Source organism: Danio rerio, chromosome 22, assembly GCF_052040795.2.
Source record: "Danio rerio strain M-AB ecotype USA chromosome 22, GRCz13ab, whole genome shotgun sequence".
NCBI lineage: Eukaryota > Metazoa > Chordata > Actinopteri > Cypriniformes > Danionidae > Danio > Danio rerio.
In genome coordinates, this window is record NC_141042.1 from 38350430 (window position 1) to 38378122 (window position 27693).

The 27693-nt window shown below is 41.1% G+C and overlaps 1 protein-coding gene across 1 annotated transcript; it reads right to left on the minus strand.

Moving 5' to 3' along the window:
• Positions 1–3513: 3513 nt before the first annotated feature.
• Positions 3514–26705, minus strand: LOC141380242 (5-hydroxytryptamine receptor 3A-like). Its single transcript, XM_087304738.1, has 9 exons — positions 26653–26705; positions 24691–24863; positions 22207–22251; positions 19452–19558; positions 14698–14867; positions 12197–12363; positions 10334–10544; positions 6840–7028; positions 3514–5532 (listed from the first exon to the last, which is right to left on the minus strand). Exons 2-9 carry the CDS (start codon positions 24853–24855, stop codon positions 5234–5236), a joined length of 1353 nt encoding a protein of 450 aa, XP_087160864.1. The 5' UTR covers positions 24856–24863; positions 26653–26705; the 3' UTR covers positions 3514–5233.
• Between the last annotated feature and the right edge of the window lie 988 nt (positions 26706–27693).

A 27693-nucleotide genomic window follows, 5' to 3' on the forward strand; every position in this document is an offset into this window, starting at 1 on the left:
TCATAGTTTAACATTTACTAATGCATTATTAAAATGCAAAGTATTATTAGTTAGTATTAATTAATGCACCAAGAACTAACAATGAACTGCTTTGTTTTTATAGACTAATGTTAACAAAGACGAATAAATACTGTAATAAGTGTACTGTTCGTGTTAGCAAATATATTAAAGAGCCCCTATTATACATAAATTAGGGTCATATTTTGGTTTTAGGGGGCTCCAACAACAGTCTAATATGCAGGCAAGGTCAAAAAACTCTTTCATCGTCTTATAATCTGCATTTATTTTTACCTAATTATCCCAGAGACTCTTATATCATTCGTTAATTGATTCATTTGTTCCCAAGGTGCTCCTTAGCTCGAAGCTAATCTGCGCTGATTGGACCAATGACAGCCTGTTGTGATTGGTCGACAGAGTTCAGCACGAGTGCAATGGCCTCCATGGCTTATCAACAACATTGAAGTAATCAGAGTGTATGTGGGAGCATACCTGCCAAACCTCTTGTATTTCCCGGGAGTCTCCCGTATTTCAGACCCATCTCTAGCCAGCCACCCATTTTGTTATTTAAGTGCCCGAAACAGGCTTCATAGTAGTTACTAACACCATAGTACACGGTTCTCACCAGTGTCATCAGGGCCGGCGCATCTATAGAGGCAACCTACGTGGCTGACATGTGCGGCAGGATAATGAGGGGGGTGTCCGTGAACCCCCTGGTCCTCACTTTCATCCGCAAACCGGTCACTTTCTTTTTTACTTTCAGGTTGAGAACGCCGTGATCAACGTTCGCCTGGAGTGCCAGTTCAGCTTGCTTCGGCCCTGAGTGTTATTCAGACACCTCACTCCAAACCTAACTCGGTCTCCTGGATTTTCAGCGACAGATGTTGGCAGGTATGTATGTGCAGTTAAACACCAGTATATTGCTCTATTCTTAACCATGACACACATTCAGTATTAATCCACACAGCGGCAAAAGCTGAACTATTTTAATACTTGACTGCTGCATGTAAGAAGAGTTGACGATGGCCATAGATACGACAAACGGCAGTGGAAAGCGAACTCAAAAACACATTTAAATCCTTAAACAAAGTGGCATGTTTTCAACGTGGCATTAGACGTGATATGAGAATATAAAGTTAACCATATAGAGTCAATCGGTTACAAGTAACAAAACACAGATGAATACATCATTTACAAGCTAGAGAAAACAAGGAGCCAATCATTTTAATCGCACTTACTTACACTTATGAAATGGAGGAAGAAACTGATCCATGTACTGACAGTCCCTTACATCAATAGTCTTTTCTGATCCTTCCTTTAACAAACGGCCAATGAATGCCCGGATGTAAGCGTGTAGATTCCAGACATCCCAAGTGTCCCGCAAATGCATAGAGACTCACGAATGCCCGCAAACTAATGATAGTCTATAATTGATAAATGATAAAGGATAATCTCTTGTAATCCCCCCTCGATCCTTAAATACGTTGCATGCCCCTCTCCACCACATCCTTCCAACTCTTTAGGTACGTCACGCACAACCCACCCCCACCGCTCTTCAGGTACATTGCACGCACACGCCCCATTGCTGTTCAGATACGTCGCATGCACACGCCCAGGGCCGGCGCGTCCATAGAGACGACCTAGGCGGCCGCCTAGGGGAGAGGGTGCTCGCTGCAGAGCCATTTGAGGAAAGCTGAGCTCCAGCGAGGGGGAGCATGAGCTGTTGCTCCTCCTCCTGTAAGCTGTTTTAATGCGTACACCAACCCCACCCCTAACCCTACCCCCAGTGACATCACTCGTAGAAGAAGTGCAAAAAAGGTGGAGCTCAAGCTTAAGCTCCCCCTCGCTAGAGCTCAGCTCTCCTCAAATAGCTCTGCAGCGAGCACCACTTGGCCTAGGGCGGCAGTATAGAGACGGCGGCATCCGCAACATCTCCCTTACTACCCATGTCCTCAGTTGTGTCCGCGACACCTCCCTCACCACCCGCGTCCTCAGATATCTTCACGCAAAGGCGACACCTCCATCAGCACCCGCATGTCCTCAGTCCGCGCATAGGGCGGCAGAATAAAGGTCCGCGACACCTGCGCGTCCTCAATTAAATCCGCAAATAGGTCGGCAGAATAGAGAGGGCGGCATCCGCGACACATCCCTCCCTCCCTCAGCAGCCGCGCGTCCTCAGTTATATCCGCGCATAGGGCGGCAGAATAGAGGTCCGCAACACCTCACTTCATTTTCATAACCGGTCACTTTCGTTTTCACATTGGGGTTGAGGGCGGCGTGACCGTCCTCTGCCTAGAGCGGCAGTTCAGCTTGCTCCAGCCCTGCACACGCCCCCACCGCTCTTCAGATACGTCACATGCACACACCACCACCGCTCTTCAGATTTGTCGCATGCACACCCCCCCACCGCTCTTCAGATTTGTCGCATGCACACGCCCCCACCGCTCTTCAGATTTGTCGCATGCACACGCCCCCACCGCTCTTCAGATTTGTCGCATGCACACACCTCCACCGCTCTTCAGATTTGTCGCATGCACACGCCCCCACCGCTCTTCAGATTTGTCGCATGCACACACCTCCACCGCTCTTCAGATTTGTCGCATGCACACGCCCCCACCGCTCTTCAGATTTGTCGCATGCACACACCTCCACCGCTCTTCAGATTTGTCGCATGCACACGCCCCCACCGCTCTTCAGATTTGTCGCATGCACACGCCCCCACCGCTCTTCAGATTTGTCGCATGCACACACCTCCACCGCTCTTCAGATTTGTCGCATGCACACGCCCCCACCGCTCTTCAGATTTGTCGCATGCACACACCTCCACCGCTCTTCAGATTTGTCGCATGCACACGCCCCCACCGCTCTTCAGATTTGTCGCATGCACACGCCCCCACCGCTCTTCAGATTTGTCGCATGCACACGCCCCCACCGCTCTTCAGATTTGTCGCATGCACACACCTCCACCGCTCTTCAGATTTGTCGCATGCACACGCCCCCACCGCTCTTCAGATTTGTCGCATGCACACACCTCCACCGCTCTTCAGATTTGTCGCATGCACACGCCCCCACCGCTCTTCAGATTTGTCGCATGCACACGCCCCCACCGCTCTTCAGATACGTAGCATGCACACGCCCCCACCGCTCTTCAGATAGGTCGCGTGCACACGCCCCCACCGCTCTTCAGGCACCCACTCTCCCGCAACCTCCCGCAAATCATCGCTGTATCCCCAGGAATTTAATTTTTCCAACTTGGGATGTGTGTAATGTTCATCAACCGTTTAGAATCAAGCATTCAACAGGCCTGTAGTATAAACGATTTTATTCCACTCTTTCGATCCAATCAAAATCAAGACTTTCAACAGACCATGAAATAAGATAACATATCAAACAAATGGTCATTTAATAGGAAATCAAACATTAGACAACTGACATTCATCTTTATTTCTCACAGCATACAATCTGAAGTATGTGTGTAAATCACTAGCTTGAGCATAGTATTATATCTAAATAATTATATCATTCATTAATTAATTTTCTTGTCAGTTAAGTCCCTTTATTAATCCGGGGTCGCCACAGCGGATTGAACCGCCAACTTATCCAGCAAGTTTTTACGCAGCAGATGCCCTTTAAGCCACAACCCATCTCTGGGAAATAAATGATTATATCCAATAATATAAACAACATAGGCTCATTTTGAAAATGCACCCCTGTATACATTTGTGTAAATTGTGAATTATGAAGTCAGAAGTACGTATGGCTGCATTTCGTCTTTAAAATAAACGCTATCGGGTGGTATGACGCCATTATTTTTCGTGCTTACCTCCCTATGGATGGCTTTCCTGCTGTTACCAGTTTTTCCAGTGGCTCGCTATTTACGTCGGCGGAGTTGACGCCGAGAGGATTTGACCGCAACCACGGGCTTTGCGTTTGGCGAAGAACAGTTCCAGAAAGTGGATAAGATAAAAACAAATGTGAAAAAGCAAAATAAACAAGTAAGTAACAGGGTAAGAATGTGGTAAAATCTGAAAACATGGTAAAAATCAGACGAGGGCTTTTCTTTTTCTGGGTTGCTTCTGAATACACTGTCAGTTGGGTTTAGTGAAGGGGATGATCAGGTCAATTGGTGACACTATCGGTTGAGTTTAGGGACGTGGATGGGCACTGATGAGTCAGCGCTTTTTAAAATACTATCGGTTGGGTTTGGGGATGGAGGAGGCTGGGTCAGTTGACAGCGGCCTCTGGTGGATTTTCCTGAGAACAGCAGGTGCGAATGGCCCTTGCGAGAGAAATCTTGAGGTCTCAAAAAGCATACATAGTGTCCCCTGGTGGATTCTCGAAAACAAAAAACGTACTTCCTAGGGCGCATCTGGCGCACTTCAGAAATGTATAAAGCAGTACGTCCTCAGAATGAGCCTGGGTTGCTTATAAATAATATTCATAATATTTATTGTAGGCAAGGCAAGGTAAACTTTATTTGTAGAGTTCAATATTCCCAGCAGGCACACAACGTCATAAGATGTTATTTTAAGGTTTCACTTAGGACATGATGTCGGGTGACAAAAATTCAATATACGTTATTTTGGTGTACAACAATGACGTCAAATAATGTTGATATTTGGTTGCTTTTAGGTTGCATTGAAGTGCCCCAAATCTAACATCGAGCCATCATCTTATGCCAATTGATGTCAAATACCGACATTTATTCATCATGTATGGCAACAATCCAATGTCTAGTAGACGTCATTGTGTTAACGTCCACACAACGTCAAGCTGTGACATCATTAGATGTTGATATTTGGTTGTTTTTAAGTTGGGTTGAAAAGTGACTAAAATGCAACACTGGTTCGACATTGGACACTGACGTTGGGTTCTGACATCAACTCGATTTTCATTTCCAACCAAAATGCAACAACCCACGATGTTGTGGTACTGTGCCAGCTGGGTTAACACAACAGTAGTTATCCTGCGTGTTACAATAAAAAGGTATTTAAAATAGAAGATAAAATACAAGTATAACATAAGCATACATTGTTCAATAAATTGCTAATTTGCTAAATTATGCTAATTTGTTGTGTAGCAAACAGTACAAGTACAAACATTTGCTATAATAACCACCTTATTTACAGCAGTTTAACATGTCGTTAGAAGTATTAAAAGGCATTTAATGTTAGAGAATCAGTTTATACACATAAAAGCACTCATTATTGTATAGATTCAGATTGTGCACGTTTATTCAAATCAACGATGCTGTCTTTCTGTACCAGATCAGCCAGATGATTACAACAGTGATGAAGCTAACTGAAAGAAAGGCAATATACAGGCCGAAAAGTAGTCGGTCAATGACTTGACCCAAAAGATCCCACTCGTCTGCGCTCTCATCAGTTTTAAAATGTTTATCGACCTGCTGACGGATGGATATTAACTCGTGGGTTATTTCCCTCAGCTGCTGAAGAGAAGCACAAGCCTTCATGTCCTCTTTGCTCTTAGGGTTTCCAACCACAGGATCACAGACTTCATTCTCAAATATGAGCTCTGTGGGTACAGGAAATAATGTCAAATTGTGTTTGGTGTGTTTTTTGTTTAACACTTGTGTACTGTTTATATTGACTGCCCTTTCTTTGTGTTAGGGGCTGCTTTTGCCCTATTGACTTCCATTATAATTATGTTTTGTTTGATTAGAAAGCCATGACACCCTATAATCATGCATTCTTCATTGTAGCTGGTTTTTTATGTTGGGAGGAGGTAAAGAGTGTAATTTTTACTGTTGATCATCAGTTTGAAGCATTAACTTCTTGGATAGACCTGTGCAAAAAGTTTTGGTTCCACTTTATATTAAGTGGCCTTAACTAATATATTCTTACACAAGAATTAATAATTGTTACAATGAATGTATTGTGTAAATACATGTATTTACTGTGTACTTATGCTTGATTAAATACATGTATGTAATTATATCTGTAATTACATTTGTAAATACACTGTTGACCATCTTTTACACCTTAACCCACCCTTAAACCTACCCATGCCTCCAAACCTGTCCATAAGCCAACCTCTATCCCAACTCAAAAGCACCACAAGTGTTCTCAAATATATTATAAACACAGTAAGTACATTGAATTTTTTTTAAGTACATAGTAGTTAAGGACAGTCAATATAAAGTGGGACCAAAGTTTTTTATATGAGGCTTTTATATGGGGAAAAACTGCATATTAGAGTGTGCATGCATTATAATCATTGATGGAAATAAATGGGGCAAAAACAGCCACATACAAAAAGGGTAGTCAATTTACAGTGTATTGTTGATTTTTTTTTTTTTGACAATCTTCAAAGCCTTTTCCCAAAATATGCATCAAAATAGGATTTATCAGCAAAGTTAACTCCATTTGCTGAAACTCAAAGAAACTTATGGTCAAACTAAGACTCAAAATCCCCCCAGAGTGGATGAAAACATCCCCAACAGCACACAAGGGTTAACAAAATTACTATATTTGGTTTTATTTGGTCAGTTACAGATTTAAGTCATGAAAACAAACTTGAAAAAGGTGAACAGATTTGCGTTTTGACGGATAACGGTGTAATTTGCTTGAATCTGTATGATATCAAAATATATATGAAGGCGCATCCCTAGATAGATATCCACGACAACTCCGTATTGTACAGATCATACAAAAAACTTTATGAAATTCAATACATTTCTTAGAATTAACTGGTAATTGACCAAATCATCAAAAAATAGTAACACATTACTATTCGTTACAATCGTACTGGAAACACTGAACATTATATCAAAGTGAACTACGATAACCAGTATAGGACCCAACATAGATAGTAAGACTTACCTTCATCACAATTTTGATCACTCTGTGTTTTGTTTAAACAAACAAGTCTGGCAACGTGGTTGAGGAAAAACACCCTGACCCATTGAGGTAATGGGCCATAGTGAGTGGAACCATATTGAATGTTAATGATAAAAATGGTCTCCAGCAGACTGGCCACCATCAGCGCCAAGCAAAGTGAGAAAAACGCATCTGCAAAATAAATGACAATGGTTTGATATTATTTATTGCTCCAATTTACTCTTATCAGCCACATCATTACAACCAAATTATATCATAACAGTGGCATCTGTCAAGGCATGGTATATGCAGTATTAGGCACCAAGTGAGCAACTGTTTTTTTGTTTTACTTGCATGTGTTCAAAGTCAAATAAGCTAATTAGTGATCATAAATTGATTTTCCTGCTGTAGTTACCGTGCATACCAATATTAGTGCAAGGATGCGCAACTAAAATGGGGTCATGGTCATGGGTGGGTGCTCAAATCTTATTGGTGTATGCCTGGAATTGTCAAGTAAAGTCATGTTTAGATGTATTTTCGAAGCCGATTTACATAGATAAAAAAATAACAACATAAGAGCTTTACAATATTTTAAACTGCAGAATATTTTATTATATGAGGCAGGACAGAGCGGTTGCAGAATGCTGATGTGGTTCAAGTTATATTTAGTTCTGTTTAATAAAGGTATTTCTGTCTAATCCACTGAAGTGCAGCTCCACCAACTCTCAAACAAATCAAGCAAATCGGAGTTTACAGTAAAGGAAACAAAACTCCACTGGTTGACAAAAGTGAAGAACAAATCCTGGGAAAAACCAGGCTCACTCAGGGGACCAGTCCTACACTGGACAAATGGATAAAAGGAAGACCTGCAGTCTAAGGCTGATCTATCGCTACATGGTATTCATAATTGTCAGATAGCCATTGTTTTCACACTGCAAGACTATCTAGGGAGGCGTTCAGTTGCTGCTGTGTTCATACTGCATTATGGATTTTTACAGTAGGATACACAATGCAGGACTACAAAACAATCGTAGACAACTCTGTCTGCTTCTGGAAGTTAGGAAAATTCAAAGGGTCCACACAACAATCCAGCCAGTCTCCCTTCTGACCTGTTGACAAGCAAATATCTGGGCTAAAATTGTACAGTGTGAGCTCGGCACAAAAGACGTCAGAGACAGCGATCACATAGTTGCCCACTGAGCCTGATTAATATCTGGATGAGACACCACATGGAATAACTTAGGGTGCTTTCACACCTGTGAATCGATTCAGTTGTTCCGAAACAGAGATTACAATTGTTACATTGTTGCTCTTTGCTCTTGGAGCGGTTCGCTTTCACACTGCAAAGTTTCTAATCGGACCACAAGAGCTAAAACGAGTAAACTCTCCTTACATTGGTCAGAGTGTCAGGGTTTATTTTGCAGCGTCCCGCTCAGCTGTCAGGAGAGGTGGTGATTTGGTGGTGATTGACAGGGTGCACGACGTGTCTGAGGAGAGACGCGGTGGGGAGGGGTGAGAAGGGTGCGTGACGATGCCTCTATATGAGATCATCACTCGTTTGCGGGCATCCGGAGACTCGCGAAACTTCCCGCCCTTCTCATAATTCTCTCTTCATATAGCCGTATGCCTATTACATATCCATAAAACACTGTGATATAACCGCGCTCGGATCGGATCGCTTTCTCACTGCAATCGAACCGCACCAGGGTTCGTTTCAATCGAGCCGAGACCACCTCATTTAAGCGATCTCGGAGCGATTACTTTGGCGCGGAACAGAGCGTGATTGCCCTGTTCACATATGCCAAACGAACCGCGCTAACTGGGCAATCGAGACACGTTCCGAAACAAAAGTGTAGGTGTGAAAGCACCCTTAGTCGCCAATGGGAAAGCTGCTACTGAGGTCACAAACAGGTGTTCACCCTGTGGTTTATGTACAGTAGGTCTCATTGCCCAGGTAAAAAGGTGTGACTATACTGCCAGTGAACATTGTTCCTCGAATGAGACTTTAAAATGGGTGACTTTAAGACTTTCAATAAGACTTTTAACTTCAAAAAATGGGTGTTCTCCATGTGGTCTGTGCAAGTTCCATTGCCTAGACTAGACTGCCGGTGAGCATTGTCCTTTGAATGAGACTTTAAATTGGGTAAATTTATGACTTTGAGGGAGATTTTAAACTGGAGAAATGGGTGTTCTCCATGTGGTCTGTATAGGTCCTATTGCCCAAGTATAAAGGGACGACTATACTGCCAGTAAACATTGTCTTTTAAATGGGACTTAAAAATGGGTGAATTTAATGACATACTCACACTATGCCATCCGAACTATGCCCAGGCCCATTGACTTTTAAGGAACTGTGGATATGGATTAATTAATCATTCTTACTGTTCAATGAACGCAAACTGTCGTAGTTTATTAAAGACGCAAACCTCTCACTGCACTACAGTTGCATCTACAGCAAATTTCCTAATTCCTGCAGCACGAGGACTTTATGATTGTTTCTGAGCGTCAAAAGTGGCGGATCTGTTCGATGAAACATTTGACTGCATGTCACCGCATATCCAACGACTAAAGCAATATAACTAAAGAAATCTCCACTGTGCTGAGCGAAAGCGCTTACTGAACAGCACATCATTGATGACGTAGCGTGCCCAGGCCCGAATGTAATGTGAGTCAGACGGGGGACAAGCGTGCTTTGGCCCGGTTCACGGCAACTGTACATAGTGTGAGTACACACTAAGACTTTCAATGAGACTTTAAATTGGAGAAATGGATGTTCTTCATGTGGTTTCTGCAAGTCCCATTGCCTGAGTATAAAGGGGCAACTATACTGCCAGAGAGCACTGTCCTTCGAATGAGACTTTAACATTGAAATGTTTATTAAAAATCCCTAGGTGTTCTTCTCCAACAATAAGCTGGTGTGTAATCTGGCACATAATTTCTGTGGGGGTATAAGCATCTGTTGTCAAAACCTGTCATTCACAATAGGCAGGGCGGCGTGTTGATAGAGGCGACCTAGGTGGCCGCCTAGGGCAGCTGAATAGTGAGGGTGGCGTCCGCGACCCCCCCGGTCCTCACTTTAATCTGCGACACCCACCCCCTCCCTCCCGGTCCTCACTTTTATCCGCAAACCGGTCACTTTCTTTTTCACTTTCAGGTTGAGGGCGGCGTGATCGACGTTCACCTAGAGTGCCAGTTTAGCTTACGCCGGCCCTGACAATAGGTAAATCACATTCTGTTGAAGCTGGTTAGAACCCTAGTTGGCTTTTTGGCAGCAGAATTAGACACTCCCGATTTATACCAACAGGCCCAATCTATAAAAATCCCACCTTGCAATTTGCAAAACCACATAACAGGTTTAGGATTTAGTAAACCTACACGTCATGCCTCAACACGTCAGATCTACTTTGGGAATGTCGTGGCTGATCAGAGTATAAAATATTTAACACAGTTACAAGTAACAGCTTACAATATCTCGCAAATGACAGTTGTATACAAACTTATGAGAGGTAAGGTGTTTCCTGTGACGGGCAGCATGTCGTTCATTAGCAGAAGGAACACGGTGTAACCCAGGATGAGGGTCATTTTGAAGGTTGATCGATCCACATTTTTAGGAGGAAGAAGAAAGCTGAAGAGATCTACAGTAATGAGGAAACAGCTGGGAATCAGGAGGTTCACCACGTACAGAGTTGCCCGACGCCGGAGGACGATCTAAATGAAACATGTAAATAATTTCAATTCAATTGGGATTGAGTTCAATTTCACATACAGTTGACTATGTACAGACATGTTGGCTAAGCAATCATGCTAATATTATTTAAGCAAATTGTTCAGCTACTTTCATGATGGAATTTGACAAGTAAGGTGACTTATGACAGTGGTTCCCAAAGTGGGGGTCGGGACCCCCCGAGGGGTCGCGGGGCAATGAAGGGGGGTCGCCTGGTGATTTCCAAAAATCTATTTATTTTTAATAAACCATAAGAATTAACATATTTTATCCATAACTATACTGAAAATAAAAATAGTCGTTTATAGTTACTATATAGTTACTATAGTAGCTTATATTTACTAGTTCTATTGGATTGCGACCCCTGGGGTAATTACAATATATTAAAGGCAGCAATAGCGTCAGATGCATTTTGATTTTATAACATCAGGTTATACTTTCTGGCACATTTAAAGTACTGACACAAATTTAATTGGTGTGTCTGCATCATTGCATGCAAGGTTTCTGTATTTATAACCACCTCAGAGGATATTGGGGGTCGCGAGTCACTGGAATTGTTATTTTGGGGGTCGTGGGCTGAAAAGTTTGGGAACCCCTGACTTATGAGGTGCATTCCTTTAGTGTAATTTATTGATATAACTCACTGTCAAACTAAGCATTTTCTGTTGGTCTGCATAGTAAATTCTCTCTACCTTCAGTGGCAAGAGGATTGTATGAAAATGTACAAATGATATTGTAGGGTTAATATGAACTGAACTGACTGCAGTTCTGCAAAAATCCCATGAGAATATGCTAGGTGTATTTATTTTAGTACTATTTTTGGTAACACTTCAGTATAGAGGCCAATTCTCACTATTAACAAGTTACTAATAGTATGTCAATTATTAATCCATTGGCTTAATTTGAAGTACTTATAAAGTACATACCATGCTAGGTTATATTCTACACCGATGGTTCATTCCACTTTGGCGACCCCTGATAAATCAGAGACTAAGCCGAAGGAAAATGAATGAATGAATATTCTATCTCTTATCTGCTCTCACTTCTGCAGATGTATGTGCCCTCCAGAAACTTGCGTTCTGTGCATGAACGTCGCCTCGTGGTTCCATCCCAAAGAGGGAAGAAATCACTTTCCCGAACTCTCGCGTTCAATCTGCCCAGTAGGTGGAATGAACTCCCTAACTGCATCAGAACGGCAGAGTCACTCGCTGTCTTCAAGAAACGACTAAAAACTCAACTATTTAGTCCCCACTTCCCTTGCTAATCTGCAATTGCCTCTGCTAACTGTATTACAAAAAAAAAAAAAAATTACCAATGTTTTGCTTCTTACACTTTACATACCTGAAACTTGCCTACAGCACTTATTCATTGTTGCTCTTATAGTTGTGTAAGTTGCTTCCTTGTCCTCATTTGTAAGTCGCTTTGGATAAAAGCGTCTGCTAAATGACTAAATGTAAATATAAATATTCTATATCTCTAATCCTACCCAATACCTAAACCTAATTGTACTAACATAATAAACACCGTATTATACGTTATTGATTGCAAAAGTCGTAGGTAATGGTTTATTAATAGTGAACTTTATATTAAAGTGTGACTACTTTTTTGTACTGTAATTGCGTTAAAATGGTAATACATAGTAAACAAGCATGTCCTGTGTTTTGTTCCAGTCCTGGGGAGGTATTATGGGTTTCTCGGCGTGCATGTTGACCAGTTCCCACTCTCCTTGGGTAGCCATTGCTTGATAAGAATCACTGAGTACTTCCTCCACTGGTTTAGCAAAGGACAACTGAACGTCCAGCACTGTAGATAATGCCAACAAATGAGAATTAACGGGGTCAAACAAATGGAGCAAAAGTTGAATCTTGTTACTCTTTATGCCAAGTTCACACTGCATGATTTTCAAAAGTTGTCTGTTCACACTCGTGTTCATCTGGTGTAGCATTGCGTTGAATCGGTGACTGGAGGTTACACAATGCATGACTTTACTACAAAAATAATCGCAGGCAGATTTCAGGCATCTAAATTTAGCAAGAAAGAGGACTATAGGAATTACATAATTTGGGATTCTTTATTTATTAAAAATATAACTATAAATGCTTATGCAAGGCTACGTCTAGACTACCCAGCAGACACACAATGCTAAGGACGTTATTTTAACATCCAATAATGATGTTAAATGGCGTTGATCTTATGTTGATTTTAGGTTGTGTTGGAAAGTGACCAAAACCCAACGTCGGGCCATCATCTTAAACCAACGTCATATTGATGTCAAATACTAACATTTATTCATCAGGTATGGCAACCAAAATCCAACGTCTGATAGACGTCAAAGTGGTAACGTCAACATCAAGCTGTAATATGATTAGGCGTTGGACATGGTTGTTTTTAGGTTGCGGTGGAAAGTAACCAAAATAGCGTGTGTCCGACGTTGGACACTGATGTCAGCCTGACCTTGGGTTTTGACGTCAACCCAATTTTCATTTCCAAACAAAATGCAATATCCTACGACGTTGGCGTACAATGTCAATCTGATATGATGTTGATGTCCTGTGCCTGCTTGGTACAATCATGTGTTTTAGTAACATTCATGTTTACATGATAATGTTTGCAAAATAATCCACTTTTACATATTCACCAAAACAATTACTGGAATAATCATGCAATTTTCTTGGCATGTAAAATTTGAGGCTTATGCGGGCGTTTTTTGCTATTTCTGAGAATTTTAGTAAAAATCTGCGGATTTCTGTAAAATTATGTTGGGAGTATCATAACTAAAACCTAAATATGTGTAATAAAAAATTAAACATAGCTCAAAGGTGCTTAGGAGTAGAGGTCTGCATTCCCGCGCCACAGGACCCGACCAGATTTCTGCGGCGCGGGAATAAATTTCTGAATAAATCGCGGGAGCGGTCGGTAACGGGTTTAATTTGGGACGGGAGCGGGCTGTCTAGCAATATTGCGGATATTGCTATGCGAATGAGAGAGTGAGTGAGAGAGAGAGAGAGAGCGAGAGAGCGAGCTTTGCTTTTGTGTGTGCTTGGTGCTTGTGTGTGTGCTAGTGCGCGCGCGAATGAGAGAGAGAGAGAGCTTTCCCAGATAGCAAAATACACTCAGGCCAGTTCCGGCTAGATTCTCGCCTGCCGGAGACTTACCACTCAGCCCGGCTCCGGCTGCCGGACTTCGGATGTTTGTGGACTCACTGCCCGATTCCAGCCCGAATCAATCGGGCCAGATGCGGCGGCCGTAAGCGAGCCGACGCTGCCGCATCCGCGCTGGAATCGGTCCGAGAGTAATGTGCGCTGCGGCCCGGAGCTGGCGCGACTCAGTATTTATATACCTTTATATAAAACATTTTGGTATTACATTGGTACTTGATACATGGTATTACAAGCCTTTGAGTTGATGTAACAGCAAACGCCTGTGTGTCTGCTTGGTGCTTGTGTGTGTGTTAGTGTGCGCGCGAGCGTATGAGAGAGAGAGATTTGTCTGTGTGTGTGCTTGGTGCTGTGTGTGTGTGTGTGTTTATACAGACAGCTTGGCTGTCTGGACTGTATCGCTGGGGGATTTTCGGTTTTGTTCTCCCCCGCTCTTTAGCGGGATCGGGCGCGGCGGCCAGAAAACGGGGCGGGTCGGGCAGCGAGACAATAAATTCTTAATATAAGCGGGAGCGGTCGGGTTCGGGCTAAAACCTGGCGGGTGCGGGCGGGAGCGGGATTCAGAATTTAGTTCCGCGCAGATCTCTACTTAGGAGCCAAAAAAAAAAAAACTTCCTTAAAAAGTTAGCTTCTAAACCCCTTTGAGCTTTGGTAAGCTGTTTTGAACTGCCAAAACAAACTGATAACTTAATTTAGGCTAAAGTCTTCAGCCCTAACACCCCCAAAAATGTAGTTTAAAGTATAGAAGTATATCGGGACCTTAACTCTTCCCTAAATATTGCTCTGTATCATAACTCAGAACTCAAATTTCTAATTGGCTCTTTGATAATTTACTCTGCATGACTGTCGGTCACATGAATGAGCACTAATTGGCCTCAAATATCATGCTTTTGTCTGCGATTTCACCAAAAGTGTTGCCGAATAGAAATCGGTGCTACAATCATGCAGTGTGAACTCGGCATCAGTCAAGCCAACTCACCAGTGTGCAGGTATGAATTAAAGGTGAATGTGCAGTTCTGAATGTCAAACGGAAAGGTGTAGATGTCCAGGTTACAGGAACTGATGACATGAAAGGGTTGGTCATCTATTACGTGACCGGTATTTGTGACGTAGAGGTAATAAGTTTCAGGGACTTTGTTATCATCAATGCTTCAGAATAAAAAGAGAGGTACATGTTAGAGATAAGTGTTATACTCTTTATATTAGCAATGAATACGTTATGCAGGAGTTCTGCAGCTTGATCCACCGTTGATGCTTTCTGCTGGCCATGTGGGTTTTTACTGACATACAGCACTTGAGAAAGGATATGCTAGGGGCAATGCAGGTGATTTTCGAAGTGCAATTTGTAAATTATGTAATGGAAACACTAATATCTGGATGTTCCTTGAAGATTTCTGCTATTAAAGTTACACAATTCTTCAATATTCCTCTTTATTTGTAGGCTTTTGGTATTTGTAAATAGGATCAGAAATGTATTGACCTATATGTAAGTTATTCACCTTTAAATAAATAGTAACTATTATTAGAATCTATCAAAGTTTTTACATCATTGTGTAACAGAGGCTAGCTAGTGAAGTGCTGTGTAGGTAAACCTCACTCCTCTGAACCTGAAAAGGTGCTCTAGTGACAGATGTTAGAGGCCATGGTGTTTAGCCTCCTTGTAAGGTAGGGTAAGGTAAGGTAAGGTAAGGTACGGTAAAACTTTATTGTCCCTGTTAGGGAAATTAGTCTTGGGCTCTTGCCCTCAGCTGCAGTCATCACAAACATGGACAAAACAATGCAACATACAAAACACAAATAGGTAATTCAATAAAAGTTACAAGCCTCACTCCATATACACATAAATAAGTAACTGATACTCTCAATCTAAGCCACCACTATTATTTAATAGCTTAATGCTCGTAGGATGAAAATTATTTTTATTTCTGTTTAATCTACAGCAAGGTACTCTGAATCTTTTCCCCGAGGGTAACAACTCGTATTCCTTGTGCAGAACATGTGATACGTCACAAACAATTTGTTTAGCACACCTTAATGCCTCCTGTTCATACATATCCTGCACATCAGCTCTGATACACCTATAATTTTCCAGGTCGTGTGAATTAAATGAGCTATTTTAGATCTTAGCTGCACAGACAAGTTGGCGAACCAAGCTGTGATACCGTACCTTATCACACTCTCAAACACAGCCTTATAGAACATAATCATACATTTCTGATCCACTCCATAAATTGTTAGAGCAACGGACTGTCATGTGGAGAGTTGCTGTCTCAATCCAAGTTAGGTGTCATAGTACTGGCAGAGTTACATTGGTGCCGTGAACCAGATTGAGGTTTAGGGGATTAAGTGTAACAGATGCCAGCTAGTGAAGTGCTTTGTAGATAAACCTCACTCCTCTGAACCTGAAAAGGTGCTCTAGCAATAGATGCTAGAGGCCATGGTCTTAAGCCTCCTTGTTTTAGCAACCGACACTCATGCGGAGAGTTGCTGGTTCAATCCCAGCTTGGAACAGATTGGGTGGCATAGGGCTGGCGGGGTTACATTGGTGCCATGACCCGGATGGGAGTGAGGTTTAGGGTAGTGAGTGTAACAGAGGCCAGCTAGTGAAGTGCTGTGTAGGTAAACCTCACTCCTCTGAACCTGAAAAGGTGCTTGAACGACAGATGCTAGAAGCCATAGTCTTTAGCCTCCTTGTTTGAGAAATAAATTCCCATGCCGAGAGTTGCAGGTTCGATCCCAGCTTGGAGCATGTTAGGTGGCGTAGGACTGACAAGGTTACAACTGACCCTTTGCTAAGCCACACCCAAAAACCGCCATCAACCAATCGTGGCTTAGCAACCATAGCTACGCGGAGGGGCTCTGTCAAGCTTTTGAGCAAGGGAAACAGACCAAAGCGTTGCGCATATGGATTTTGCAAATCTGATACTGGTATAATTAAAGTTTGGACAGGATGGTGGAATTTTTTCCCTTTTCGAAACCAAAAACCCAAGAGGAGAAATCCCAGCGTGGATCAAGCTCTGTGCGGGGCGCACAAGGAGTGGAGTTAAGTTGGCTTTGTTTTGATATTCCGTCAGTGACCGAACGATGGCAATAACTCACACACCTCTGACCCTAAACAGATCTAAACTGTGTTTCCTACAAAACAACAAAGCTGGTTATGTTTCACAGCTGTCTTTTTCTTTTTTTTTGCTCGATATTATGAGTAATGCTCCGTTTAAGCCTTCGCCATAGTCATACTAATTGCGAATAGGTCATAATTACACGAGTTATTGATCCGGCAAATACGAATCTGCAAATCTGTTGCTAACTTTACCGAACTTCATATTTCCATCTATTTCAAGCTACGAATATTCGAAATTACAAATCATTCATTCATTTATTTTCTTGTCGGCTTAGTCTCTTTATTAATCCGGGGTCGCCACAGCATAATGAACCGCCAACTTATCCAGCAAGTTTTTACGCAGCGGATGCCCTTCCAGCCGCAACCCATCTCTGGGAAACATCCACACACACATATTCACACACACTCTCATACACTACGGACAATTTAGCCAACCCAATTCACCCGTATTGCATGTCTTTGGACTGGAGCACCCGGAGGAAACCCACGCGAAGGCAGGGAGAACATGCAAACTCGACACAGAAACGCCAAATGAGCCGAGGTTCAAACCAGCGACCTTCTTGCTGTGAGGCGAACGTGCTACCCACTGCGCCACTGCCTCGCCCGAAATTACAAATCAACAGAACAAAACCGAGATATGATCACAAACTGAGCACTTGCGATCAATATACTTCACCCGCAGCGGTTTTTCATTAATTTATAAAGAGCACACAAACACACTGACAGTAGATAACTTACTTTACATTGTTATGGGTCAATGATGCTAATATTCAGCACAAATCCATCAGTTTTGCCTTTCTGGCTGTTCTTTCTATGAATGAATTATGTAGAAGCACTGTCATGCGTGTTTCCTCATCGGTTAGTAACACTATTTTTCATTGCAAAACAACGCCTTTCAGGCTTTCTGGATAAAAATAGAGAAATCATAGTTTAATTAGTTATTATTAGATTATTTTTAAATTTCACCTCTCCTGCTGAGCATGATCTAAGCTGTTGAATGGTCATCGTATGAGGCGGCTAGGCTAAGCTAGCTTCAATCTTGCTTAAATTATTCTCTAATCGGTTGCCTATTATGTCGTGAATATACACCTGTAATGCATACTGCAGACCTTTTTTGTCTGGCTTTCTCGGATATCTCACCTGTTCACCAAAAATGACATCATATCCCTGGCAATGTCTGACACTGGCGCATACATATTGTTAAAGTCGTGCCAGGCACGAAAGGTTGACAGGCGTAGCAACAGTAACTAAGAAGAGCGGGGTTTAACGAAGGGTCAATTGCATCCCTACAGTACTTTCCAGGCGCATCAGAAATGCCAAACTAAAGCTACGTTTACACAACAATTATGTAGCCAAATATGCAAATATGCCCTTGCATTTTAAAGAATGTTCACGTTTGTGCGACAGCTCTTTTAATTGATGAAATTTATTTTCGGGTGTCTTCACGCCATAAGGGTAAATAAAATATCATAGGCTAAAATATGAAAAAAAATACCAGATAGTTATTCGGTAAATTTATGAATGAATCAACAGCTCTCAATAGTATATCAGCATACTTTAACTTCCTTATTCTACATGTAGTGCACATTTAGCTGTAGCGATTACATCCAGCCCTACTCATAACTCTCTCTTCATATAGCGGATCATATGGCTATTATTTGTTGGATTGTATTGCTTTTTCACTACAATCGATCCGCTTCAGAGTTTGTTTTAATTGAGCCGAGACCACCTCATTGTCAATCTCAGGCTGGGTGTTTTGCCATGGATCTGAGCATGATTGCAGTGTTCACATATAGGCTACCAAACGAACCAAGCTAACGGGGCAAACATCGAAAAAGGTGTGAAAGCACCCTTAATCTAACCAAAAAAAAAACACTAAATCTAAAATCAAACACTTTCAAGCTTTAACGCCGTCACCAATGACTAAATTGCTGAGAAATACCCTCAAGATAGAGGTAAACATCGCCGAATCGTAGCTCTGATAGGGACATGGGGGTTTTAAATGACTGAAAAACAGCTGTGTGTGCAGAATTTGGATCATAAGTTCCCACAATTTACAGTTTGTGGTTATCTCTGTTTTGTTCTGTTAATAAGTGATATTAAATGTGAAATATTTGTAGCTTGAAACAAATGGAGCTTGGAAATAGGAGCGGAATGTGCTGCGTTTCTATAGAGATCCCAGTGTAGCTGCTATCACAGCCTATTGTTTTCTTGCCCGCCAGGTCTCTGCACAAGTCATGCGACTGAAAACTACCAATACAATCAGCCAAAATAGCCAAAAATTTCGTTTCCAATACGTTCGACTTTGCAACCCGATGGATTTATGCATTTTCAGTCCCAAAACTGTTATTTTCATGTAAACAAACCGGCAAAATGCAAAAGTTTGCTGTTAATGCCTCATTCACTCTACGAGCGACTCGCATCGGCAAAGCGACATTTCAACAGAGAGCGAGCGACTTCCGACGACATCCGTCTATGCGATCTACATCTACCAAATAAACCAATGTTTATGTACATTTGCTGCAGTATTTTATGCCATGTATGCATTAAAAGTGGATCAAGTATAGTCAGATTATAACAAAATTCAGGAATGCAGATACTTTTGAACTCACAATTCATTAATGATAATGTCAGGCCTCCACAGTTGTTTCCTTGGCAGTGAAATTCGATTTGTTCCGCATTCATCAGGATCCCAACTCAATCCTTCAATATTCCAGAACTGCGAATGCAAAATACCATTAATAATTTATCAATATAAAGGCCAACTTATTGATTTTAAGGGGGCCTGTTACGCAAAAATCACTTTCATAAGGTGTATAAGCCTAGTTGTGGTGCAACTCTCTGTGAATATAACCAGCTGCTAATGGTAAAAATTTATTAATTCTATTTTTTATAATCAGACTTGATAAAACCAGTCTGCAGGAACACTTTGATTGACGTTCTCCCTTTGTACGTGTCATCAGAGGGGGAAAGCCTCGCCCATTAGTGATGATCTCTCTTATTAGCATAGAGATCCCTGAGTGAGAAGCAGTTGTTTTTCAATCTGCCACTATGCTGACACACAGGCGTTTTAGCTCCACCCTCTTTTCAAAATGTGGCTGGGAGAACAATCTCATTTGAATTTAAAGTGACAGTCACCAAAATGGCTCATTTAGGATCCTAAAAGGGTCAGTTTTGGAGAGGTATAAAACATTATTTGTGTGGTATTTTAAGCTGAAACTTTACACACAGATCCGAGAGACATCATAGACTTATTTTACATCTAGTAAAAAGGGACATAGGTTTACTTTAAAAAGTAAACAGACATATTTAAGTAAGTAAACAGACTGAAAATGGTACCAAGCATCAGCTATTTATTATTTAGCTATTTCCACGGATTTTAAAAAAGTTAACTTATTTTTTTTCAGTTGATCCAGCCTTTAAACACTGTTCTTACAGCTTTTTTGTCTTGTTTCTAGTCCAAATATCAAAACAATTCAAATCAAGAAGCTAATTTTCTAGACAAGCAAAATCCTGTCTTTTAGGAAATAATGTCAAAATTAAGTGAGTTTTTCCTTAAGACAAGCAAAATAATTTGCCGATGGGGTCAGCAAAATGATGTTGTTTTTCCCTTTTTGATTATTTTGCTTACCGTACTGGTAAGTTATGGTTAAGAAATACTATGAAATAAAATATTATTTTATAAAACAAGACTGTCACATCCGTCAGTGACCACCTGAGGGCGCTGTAGTGCACCAGGACTTAGTAGGCACTACAGCATCCCAGGAAAGACTACATTTCCATACATTCTTTCGCGCACACACCCGGTCTGTCATCTACACTGATTTACAACTACAGCTGTCTCCATTCTCTGTGATTACCAGGACTATATATTCAGTCATTCAACCACTGTTTGCCATCGCGTCTTCCTTGTCTTTCTTGTACCCAGTAAGTCTGTTTTTCCTAGTTGTTGTTCCTGATCTTGCCTCGTATCCTGCTATAGTCTAGTTCATGTTTATCTGTCTTAGTTTCTTGTTTTGTTGTTTATTTGTTACTTTGATATTTTTGGATTTTTGTTCACTGTTTCTACACTTTAAAATATTAAAATCTGCACTTGAATCCGCCATCTTTTGTTCCCGTTTTTGTTATTGTTTTGATCACGCCTAACGTGACAAGACTTGCTTGTCTAGAAAATGTTTCTTGATTTTAGAATTTTTTTACATATGTGGAATATAAACAAGGCAAAAACTTAAAAGTTTTTTTTTTTTTTTTTTGCAGAGAAAATATATTGTTGGCTGGATTGCAGTTTATTAGTTCAGTCAATATTAAACATTCTGAATACACTACCTGTCAAAAGTCTTGTCGCCTATCCAAGTTTTAGGAACAACAAATAATAACTGGTTCCAGTTGATCATTTGGTATCAGAAGAGGCTCATATGTAAAGCAAAGGCCTCTAGATTACCATTATTTTACCCAAATATAACATGATCATGCCTTGATTTTGACTGATTTCATTAGGCCAGTGAGGTCTGACTTTGCTTAAACAAAAGTCTTGGCACTGAACAGAAATAATGTCCAGTATAGAATATAAAGTCCTGCTGCAGTTGAAACAGAATGAATGTTGTGTCTGACTCCATCATGAGCTTGGAGGACTACATCCATACATCTCTGACATGACTCAAATCACTGATTAATAAAGTCATCTGGAATGGCAAAGAAAGCGTTCTTGCAGGACTCCTAGAGTTCATCAAGACACTTTGTGTTCATCTTCAATGTCTCCTCCTTCATCTTACCCCAGTCATGCTCAATAATGTTCATGTCTGGTGACTGGGCTGGCCAAATCCTGGAGCACCTTGACCTTCTTTCAAGAACTTGAAGTATGAGCAGGAGCGCTATCCTGCTGGAGAATTTGCCCTCTCCTGTGGTTTGTAATGTAATGGGCAGCACAAATGTCTTGATACCTCGGGCTGTTGATGTTGATCATCCACTCTGCAGATCTCTCGCATGCCATCATACTGAATATAACCCCAAACCATGATTTTTCCTTAACCAAACTTGACTGATTTCTGTGAGAATCTTGGGTCCATGCTGGTTCCAGAAGGTCTTCTGCAGTATTGGTGATGATTGGGATGCAGCTCATCAGAAAAATCCACCTTCTGCCACTTTTCCAAATGATCAACTAGAAGTCAAGTTATTATTTGTTGCTTTTACAACTTGGATCGACAACAAAACATTGATTGTAAAGAAATTCTTCATTTAATGTCTTTAAACTTTGCTTTGAACTTAGTTTTGATTTTATTACATGGCATTTCACGGTGCATTGTGCATCTGCTAAATATACACGTTTTCAATCAATAACCAGACATAATGGAAATCTTTTGGACTTACCAAATTCACCCAAAGAAACGTGTCAAGTTTCTGTGCTTTTTCATCCTGAAAGAATGAAATTCCAACATACATAATTCAGTAATAGTTATTCACCAAATATTTATCAGTACAGTTGTGCAAGACTCGAAGACAAGATTCATTCATTCATTTTCCTTTGGCTTAGTCTCTTATATATCAGGGGTTCCCACAGTGCAATGAAGTGCCAACTATTCCAGAATATGTTTTACACAGCGAATGCTCATCCAGCCGCAACCCAGTACTGGGAAACACCCATACACACCCATACACTACGGCCAATTTAGTTATTCCAATTCACCTGTACCACATGTCTTTGGACTGTGGTAGTGATGTGTTGTTTATGAACGATTCATTCATTTTGAACAAATCTTCAATATGACTCTGGAATTACGAGTCCTCTCAGGGAGTGATTCGTTGATCCGCGCGTGCGCACATTCGTTCATTTCAAGTCTTTTGAGTCGTTCGTCGCGGAAAGGCAGATGCCATGCGTTTAGAGCAATGACTGTAAAAAAATATGGACGACGCGACAGCCCCTTTTCCCATTGAACGCCTTGAGGGCAAAACGCCTGCTTGACGGGCACAAACTGTCGCAAAAGACTGCTGAAATTGGAGCCTTGACATGCGCAGAAGGACTGTCAGAAGGAGTCGAGCTTCCAACCAAACGCTTTATGTAAAATCAACCACGCCCCCCGAACTTCTCAGCATGCGTTTGCTGTCATATCAACACAAATGGATGTAATAACGTTAACAAATATGAGGGTTTTATATATTCAATCGCGCCAGCTCCGGGCCGCAGCGCATAACCTACTCGCGGCGTCGCGGGCTGATTCCGGCTCGCATGCGGCAGCGCCGGCTTGCTCGACCACCGCATCTGGCTCGATTGACTCGGGCTGGAATCGGGCAGTGAGTCCAGGCATCCGGAGTAGGTCCAGCAGAGGTAGTCAGTCTGAGCTCTGAGGGGTAAGTCTCCGGCAGGCGAGAATCTAGCCGGAACTGACCCGAGGTGTATTTTGCTATCTGGGTGGTTAGGCGTGTATCAGCAAACTAATAAAGCCCGAAAAAAGGCCTGACCTTAGCGAATAAACAGTGTTCCACCAGGAGCATGTATGTCAGAAACTGTAATTTACTGCTGAACTCATGTTGTCATAGTAAAATAACACAGAAATTGAATAATAACACTTCAGTCTCCTGCCGCAGCTCAGACGCGCTGCTTTAAGAAGCAGTCAGTCACAGCTGTCAATCACGATGACACGCCCAGCATTAAATTACTGCTAAAAACAAACTGTTTACAAAAATGAGGATCTGCACCTATTTCAGCACAATAATCAGTGCCTTTATCGACCAGAACCATCTTTCGGGACATTTTATTGCAAGTGTAATAATTTTTTTTTATTTGGGCTCAAGTCTCCTTCATTAACACGGAGGAGGCGGGCTTTATGACTTGTACTGCAGCCAGCCCCCAGGGGGCGATCTAACGGCCGAGACCTTCACTCAAACGCAGGCTTGCGGCACACTTGGTTTAGAGCTGGGAAATGAATTGATCCGTTCATCTCTCGAGTCCTCTATCCACTGTTGCCAACTATTTTCCTCAAAAAGGCGCTAAGCTCTGCCCGAAAAGTCACTAGATTACATCATGCGTTAATTTGCATATTACTGACATTATCACGTTCTACCATTACTGTTTGTTTAACAGCCTATGGTCAATAAAGGGGTATTTATATTAGCACTACGCTTTATGTAAGCATGTCAATTTAACTAAATTTATTGCTGTTTGAACGCAATATATCAGTATAGATGTGTAGTGAATGTGCAGTAATCTCTCAGGTGTAATAAACTCAAGTTCTGAAACTGTCACTTAAAATATCTGTGATTGTGAGCAAGAAAAGAATAAACAGTCAAATGAAATTGTTAAAATAAACGAGAAGCAGATCGGTTTGACTGTACAAGGGGAAATACCTTCACACTGCCGGTGCTAAATCATATGCTGTCGGTACGCAGAGGGGTGAGGTTGCAGGTGGGAGAGGCTGCTGTACGAGGACTGACTGGGGCCGCCTGTCAGTGCTCTGAGGCGGGAGAGGGGCCGGCGGCATCACCCGCAGCTCGTTGAGAAGAGTAGGGACGGTACAGTATGGACAAATGACAGTCTATAAAAACTACACCCAGAGCAAAGCACCCAGAGGAAACCCACACCAACAAGGGGAGAACATGCAAACTCCCCACAGAAATGCCAACTGACCCAGTCGGAACTCGTACCAGCAACCTTCTTGCTCTGAGATGACCGTACTAACCACTGAGCCACTTTGCCGCCTCAATTGTTTTATATATAATGCATGTTGCTGTTTCACAGCCTGAATTTTTTATGTATTTGGGAAGCAAGATGACCACTGTGTCCTGGCTGCAAATGGTTGAGCATTATAATATAATAAATACGATTTTGTTCATCTATAATTGAGAATTGTGACGTACCACATCTAATATCCCATACAGAGTGAAGCTCACGCTGATGTTGGTGGGAGTTCGCAGGTGAACGACTGGCCGTATTTCAGTTTTACTGTAGATTCTGTCCTTCACGTCTGTTAGAAAAGCATCTGTCGTCCCTTCAGAGCAGTTAAAGGGCTCTGCGGATTTCATTAGGAGAGCTGCAAAAATAAGATTGTAATTTAAAATATTAAAAGGTTAAAAACCTGTTCTGGTTTAAAGGGAATTTAGTCAACCCTTTATTTTGATGGTCCCTATTGTACATTTTGGTAACTAAAAGTTGCATTGCAATTACATCTTATTTAGGTATTTGTGGACTGTCTGCTTGATATCTGTTGATACTGCTCCTTCAACAGACATTTAACTGACTATAAGAAACTTTGCAAGTACATGTCAACTTACACTAACCATAACCTAACAGTCTACTTATAATCTAATGAGAATTGGTTGGCATGTAGATGCAATGTAACTTAAATTCAACAAAATGCAATATAGGAACTATCAAAATAACATGATACCGGAATTTTTCACCATATTATAATGCTTTCTGAATGATCATGTAACTTTCAAAACTGAAGTAACGATGATAAAAAAAATCTTATTGATCCCAGAATTTTTACTTTACTTTCTTTATCGTCCACAAGTGGAAATTTATCTTTGGCTTCACCACACAAACACATCAGCGTTTACATTACACAGATTGATCTCACGAGAAAACTTAAGTATTTTACGTTTTGGCAGTTAAATGGCAAATTCGTACGAGTTCAGTCATACGAAATTGTACGATTTTAAAAAGGAGGCGTGGCACCTAACCCCACCCTTAAACCCAACCGTCATCTAGTCAAATATTATGTACTGTCATCATGGCAAAGTTAAAATAAATCAGTTATTAGAAATGAGTTATTAAAACTATTATGTTTAGAAATGTGTGGAAGAAATCAGCTCTCCGTTAAACAGAAAACGGAAAAAATGAACAGGGGGACTAATAATTCTGACTTCAACTGTATGTGATAACGTTGAATGTATTTGTGTTGCCCGGTTTTTTCTGTTATGTGTGTAATGCAACAATCTCACAGCAATTCGTAACTTTTTTATTTAGCGGCTAATTCGTATGAATTCGTACAATCTAATTCGTACAATTTAGTACGACTTGCTCATCCCCCAGTGACGGTTGAGTTTAGGGGTGGGGTTAGGTGCCACACCTCCTTTTTCAAATCGTACAATTTCGTACGACGGAACTCGTACGAATTAGCCACTAAACTAGCAAAAGGTAAAATACTTAAGTTTTCTCGTGAGATCAGGCTGCTATTTCATGTCCCTCAAGGACCAGAGGTGCTGTCACACCAATTTTGAAGCAAATTTATATAATTATAGTAAAAGGTTTCTCCTTTTGTTTCTATTTAAACAACTTAAAACCAAAATCCTGGATCTTAAGTTCATTTGGGTAAAGAGAAAAAAGTAAGGGTGTTAAAATGCTTCCTTGTGGAACTCCTGTATTGACAATCATTGTTTTAGACAACATTTCATTAACAACTACTCTTTGAGGACGATTTAACCAGTAAATTAACAGTATACTACTCTCGGAAATAAAGGTATGTGAGCTGTCACTGGGGTGGTACCTTTTGAAAAGCTACAAATTTGTATCTAAATGATCCATATTAATACCCCACGCGTACATATTAATGCCTAAAAAGTACAAAAGTGTTCCACTTAAAATGTTTAGGTACTAATATTTACTTTTTAAGGTATCAATATGGACCCTTCAAGTACGAATGTGTACCTTTTAATAAGGTACCACCCCAGTGACAGCTTCCGTACCTTTATTTCTGAGAGTGCAATGTATGAGTGACATTAAATAATATCAATGTGAACAATCATTTACCTCCTATACTGAAATATTTGACTAAACAGACGGTATAAAACTGCATGAACTTCATCAAAATTTCTTACTTTGAAAGACTAGAAAGGTGCAAACACAGAGCTGAAGACTCGCTGGGAATCCAGCAGCCTGAAACGACACAAACAACACATGTATAATAATCCTGTAAACCACCGAAAACGGCTGCAACGTTACTATTTTACCACTACATCTTACTTACCTGTGGTCTTGAGCGCAAAACTACATCCATGAGAAGATAGTTTAGAGTCGGAACGCTATAAGATATATGCCAGCTTTTATATCTGGAGTTTGGATTAGTACGGATTGAAATAAGCCATCAGATGAAGATATATACACCAAAGTGTGATTTGCTTAGACCAAATAAAACCAGCAGACACCAAATGATTTTCATTTATTTCATAATCCCAAGAACACAAAAAAGCCAAATGCAAAGCATGAGACGTGTGATGTAAGATGAAGTGGTTTTTCTGGTAATGTACTATTTTGCATGCAGTGTGTACGGCTACAGTGATTTGGACAGATCTCTGTGGACCTGCCTCCCAACACCACTGAACACTGAACACCATTTGACAGCTTGGATTCCCTATTTTCTGTGAATATGTATTGATTCAACATTTATTGTACAGTAAGAAGCTTATTTACACTTAATTAACACCTCCATGTTACCAAAAAGCATTACTATATTTCAATTACAATAACTATTTCATATTATAAAGACTAAATGTGTTAATTTTCTGTTTTTTGTCTATACAGTTTAATAGAATGCACAGAGCGCGTAGTATTGAGTTGGTCACAAGCGGCAACCTCCCGCTCTTCCTCGTGAAGCAAATATGGAAGTAAGTGAAACTGCATTTTATCCTAATTATATTTATTTATATATATATATATTTTCCACTGGTTAATCAATCGCGAATGTTTAGTTTTCTTGGACGGATACAAAAAAAGTGTAAAAGGATGATAATAATAGTATTATTCATGTGTCACCACCAAATATACCTGGGCGGCCCGCCTAAGTAAAGTCTATGTCAGGGGTGTCAAACTCAATTCCTGGAGGGCCGAAGCCCTGCACAGTTTAGTTCCAACCCTGCTCC

What these genes read in the sequence shown, in the direction of transcription:
- LOC141380242 (XM_087304738.1), bottom strand. Translation starts at nt 24,855, where the DNA reads ATGAAATCCGCAGAGCCCTTTAACTGCTCTGAAGGGACGACAGATGCT. An exon ending in GACATTATCATTAATGAATT is followed by an intron (nt 14,868 to 19,451) that starts GTGAGTTCAAAA and finishes TTTATTCTGAAG; the next exon opens with CATTGATGATAACAAAGTCC. An exon ending in AGGACATGCTTGTTTACTAT is followed by an intron (nt 10,545 to 12,196) that starts GTATTACCATTT and finishes TGTTTCATTTAG; the next exon opens with ATCGTCCTCCGGCGTCGGGC.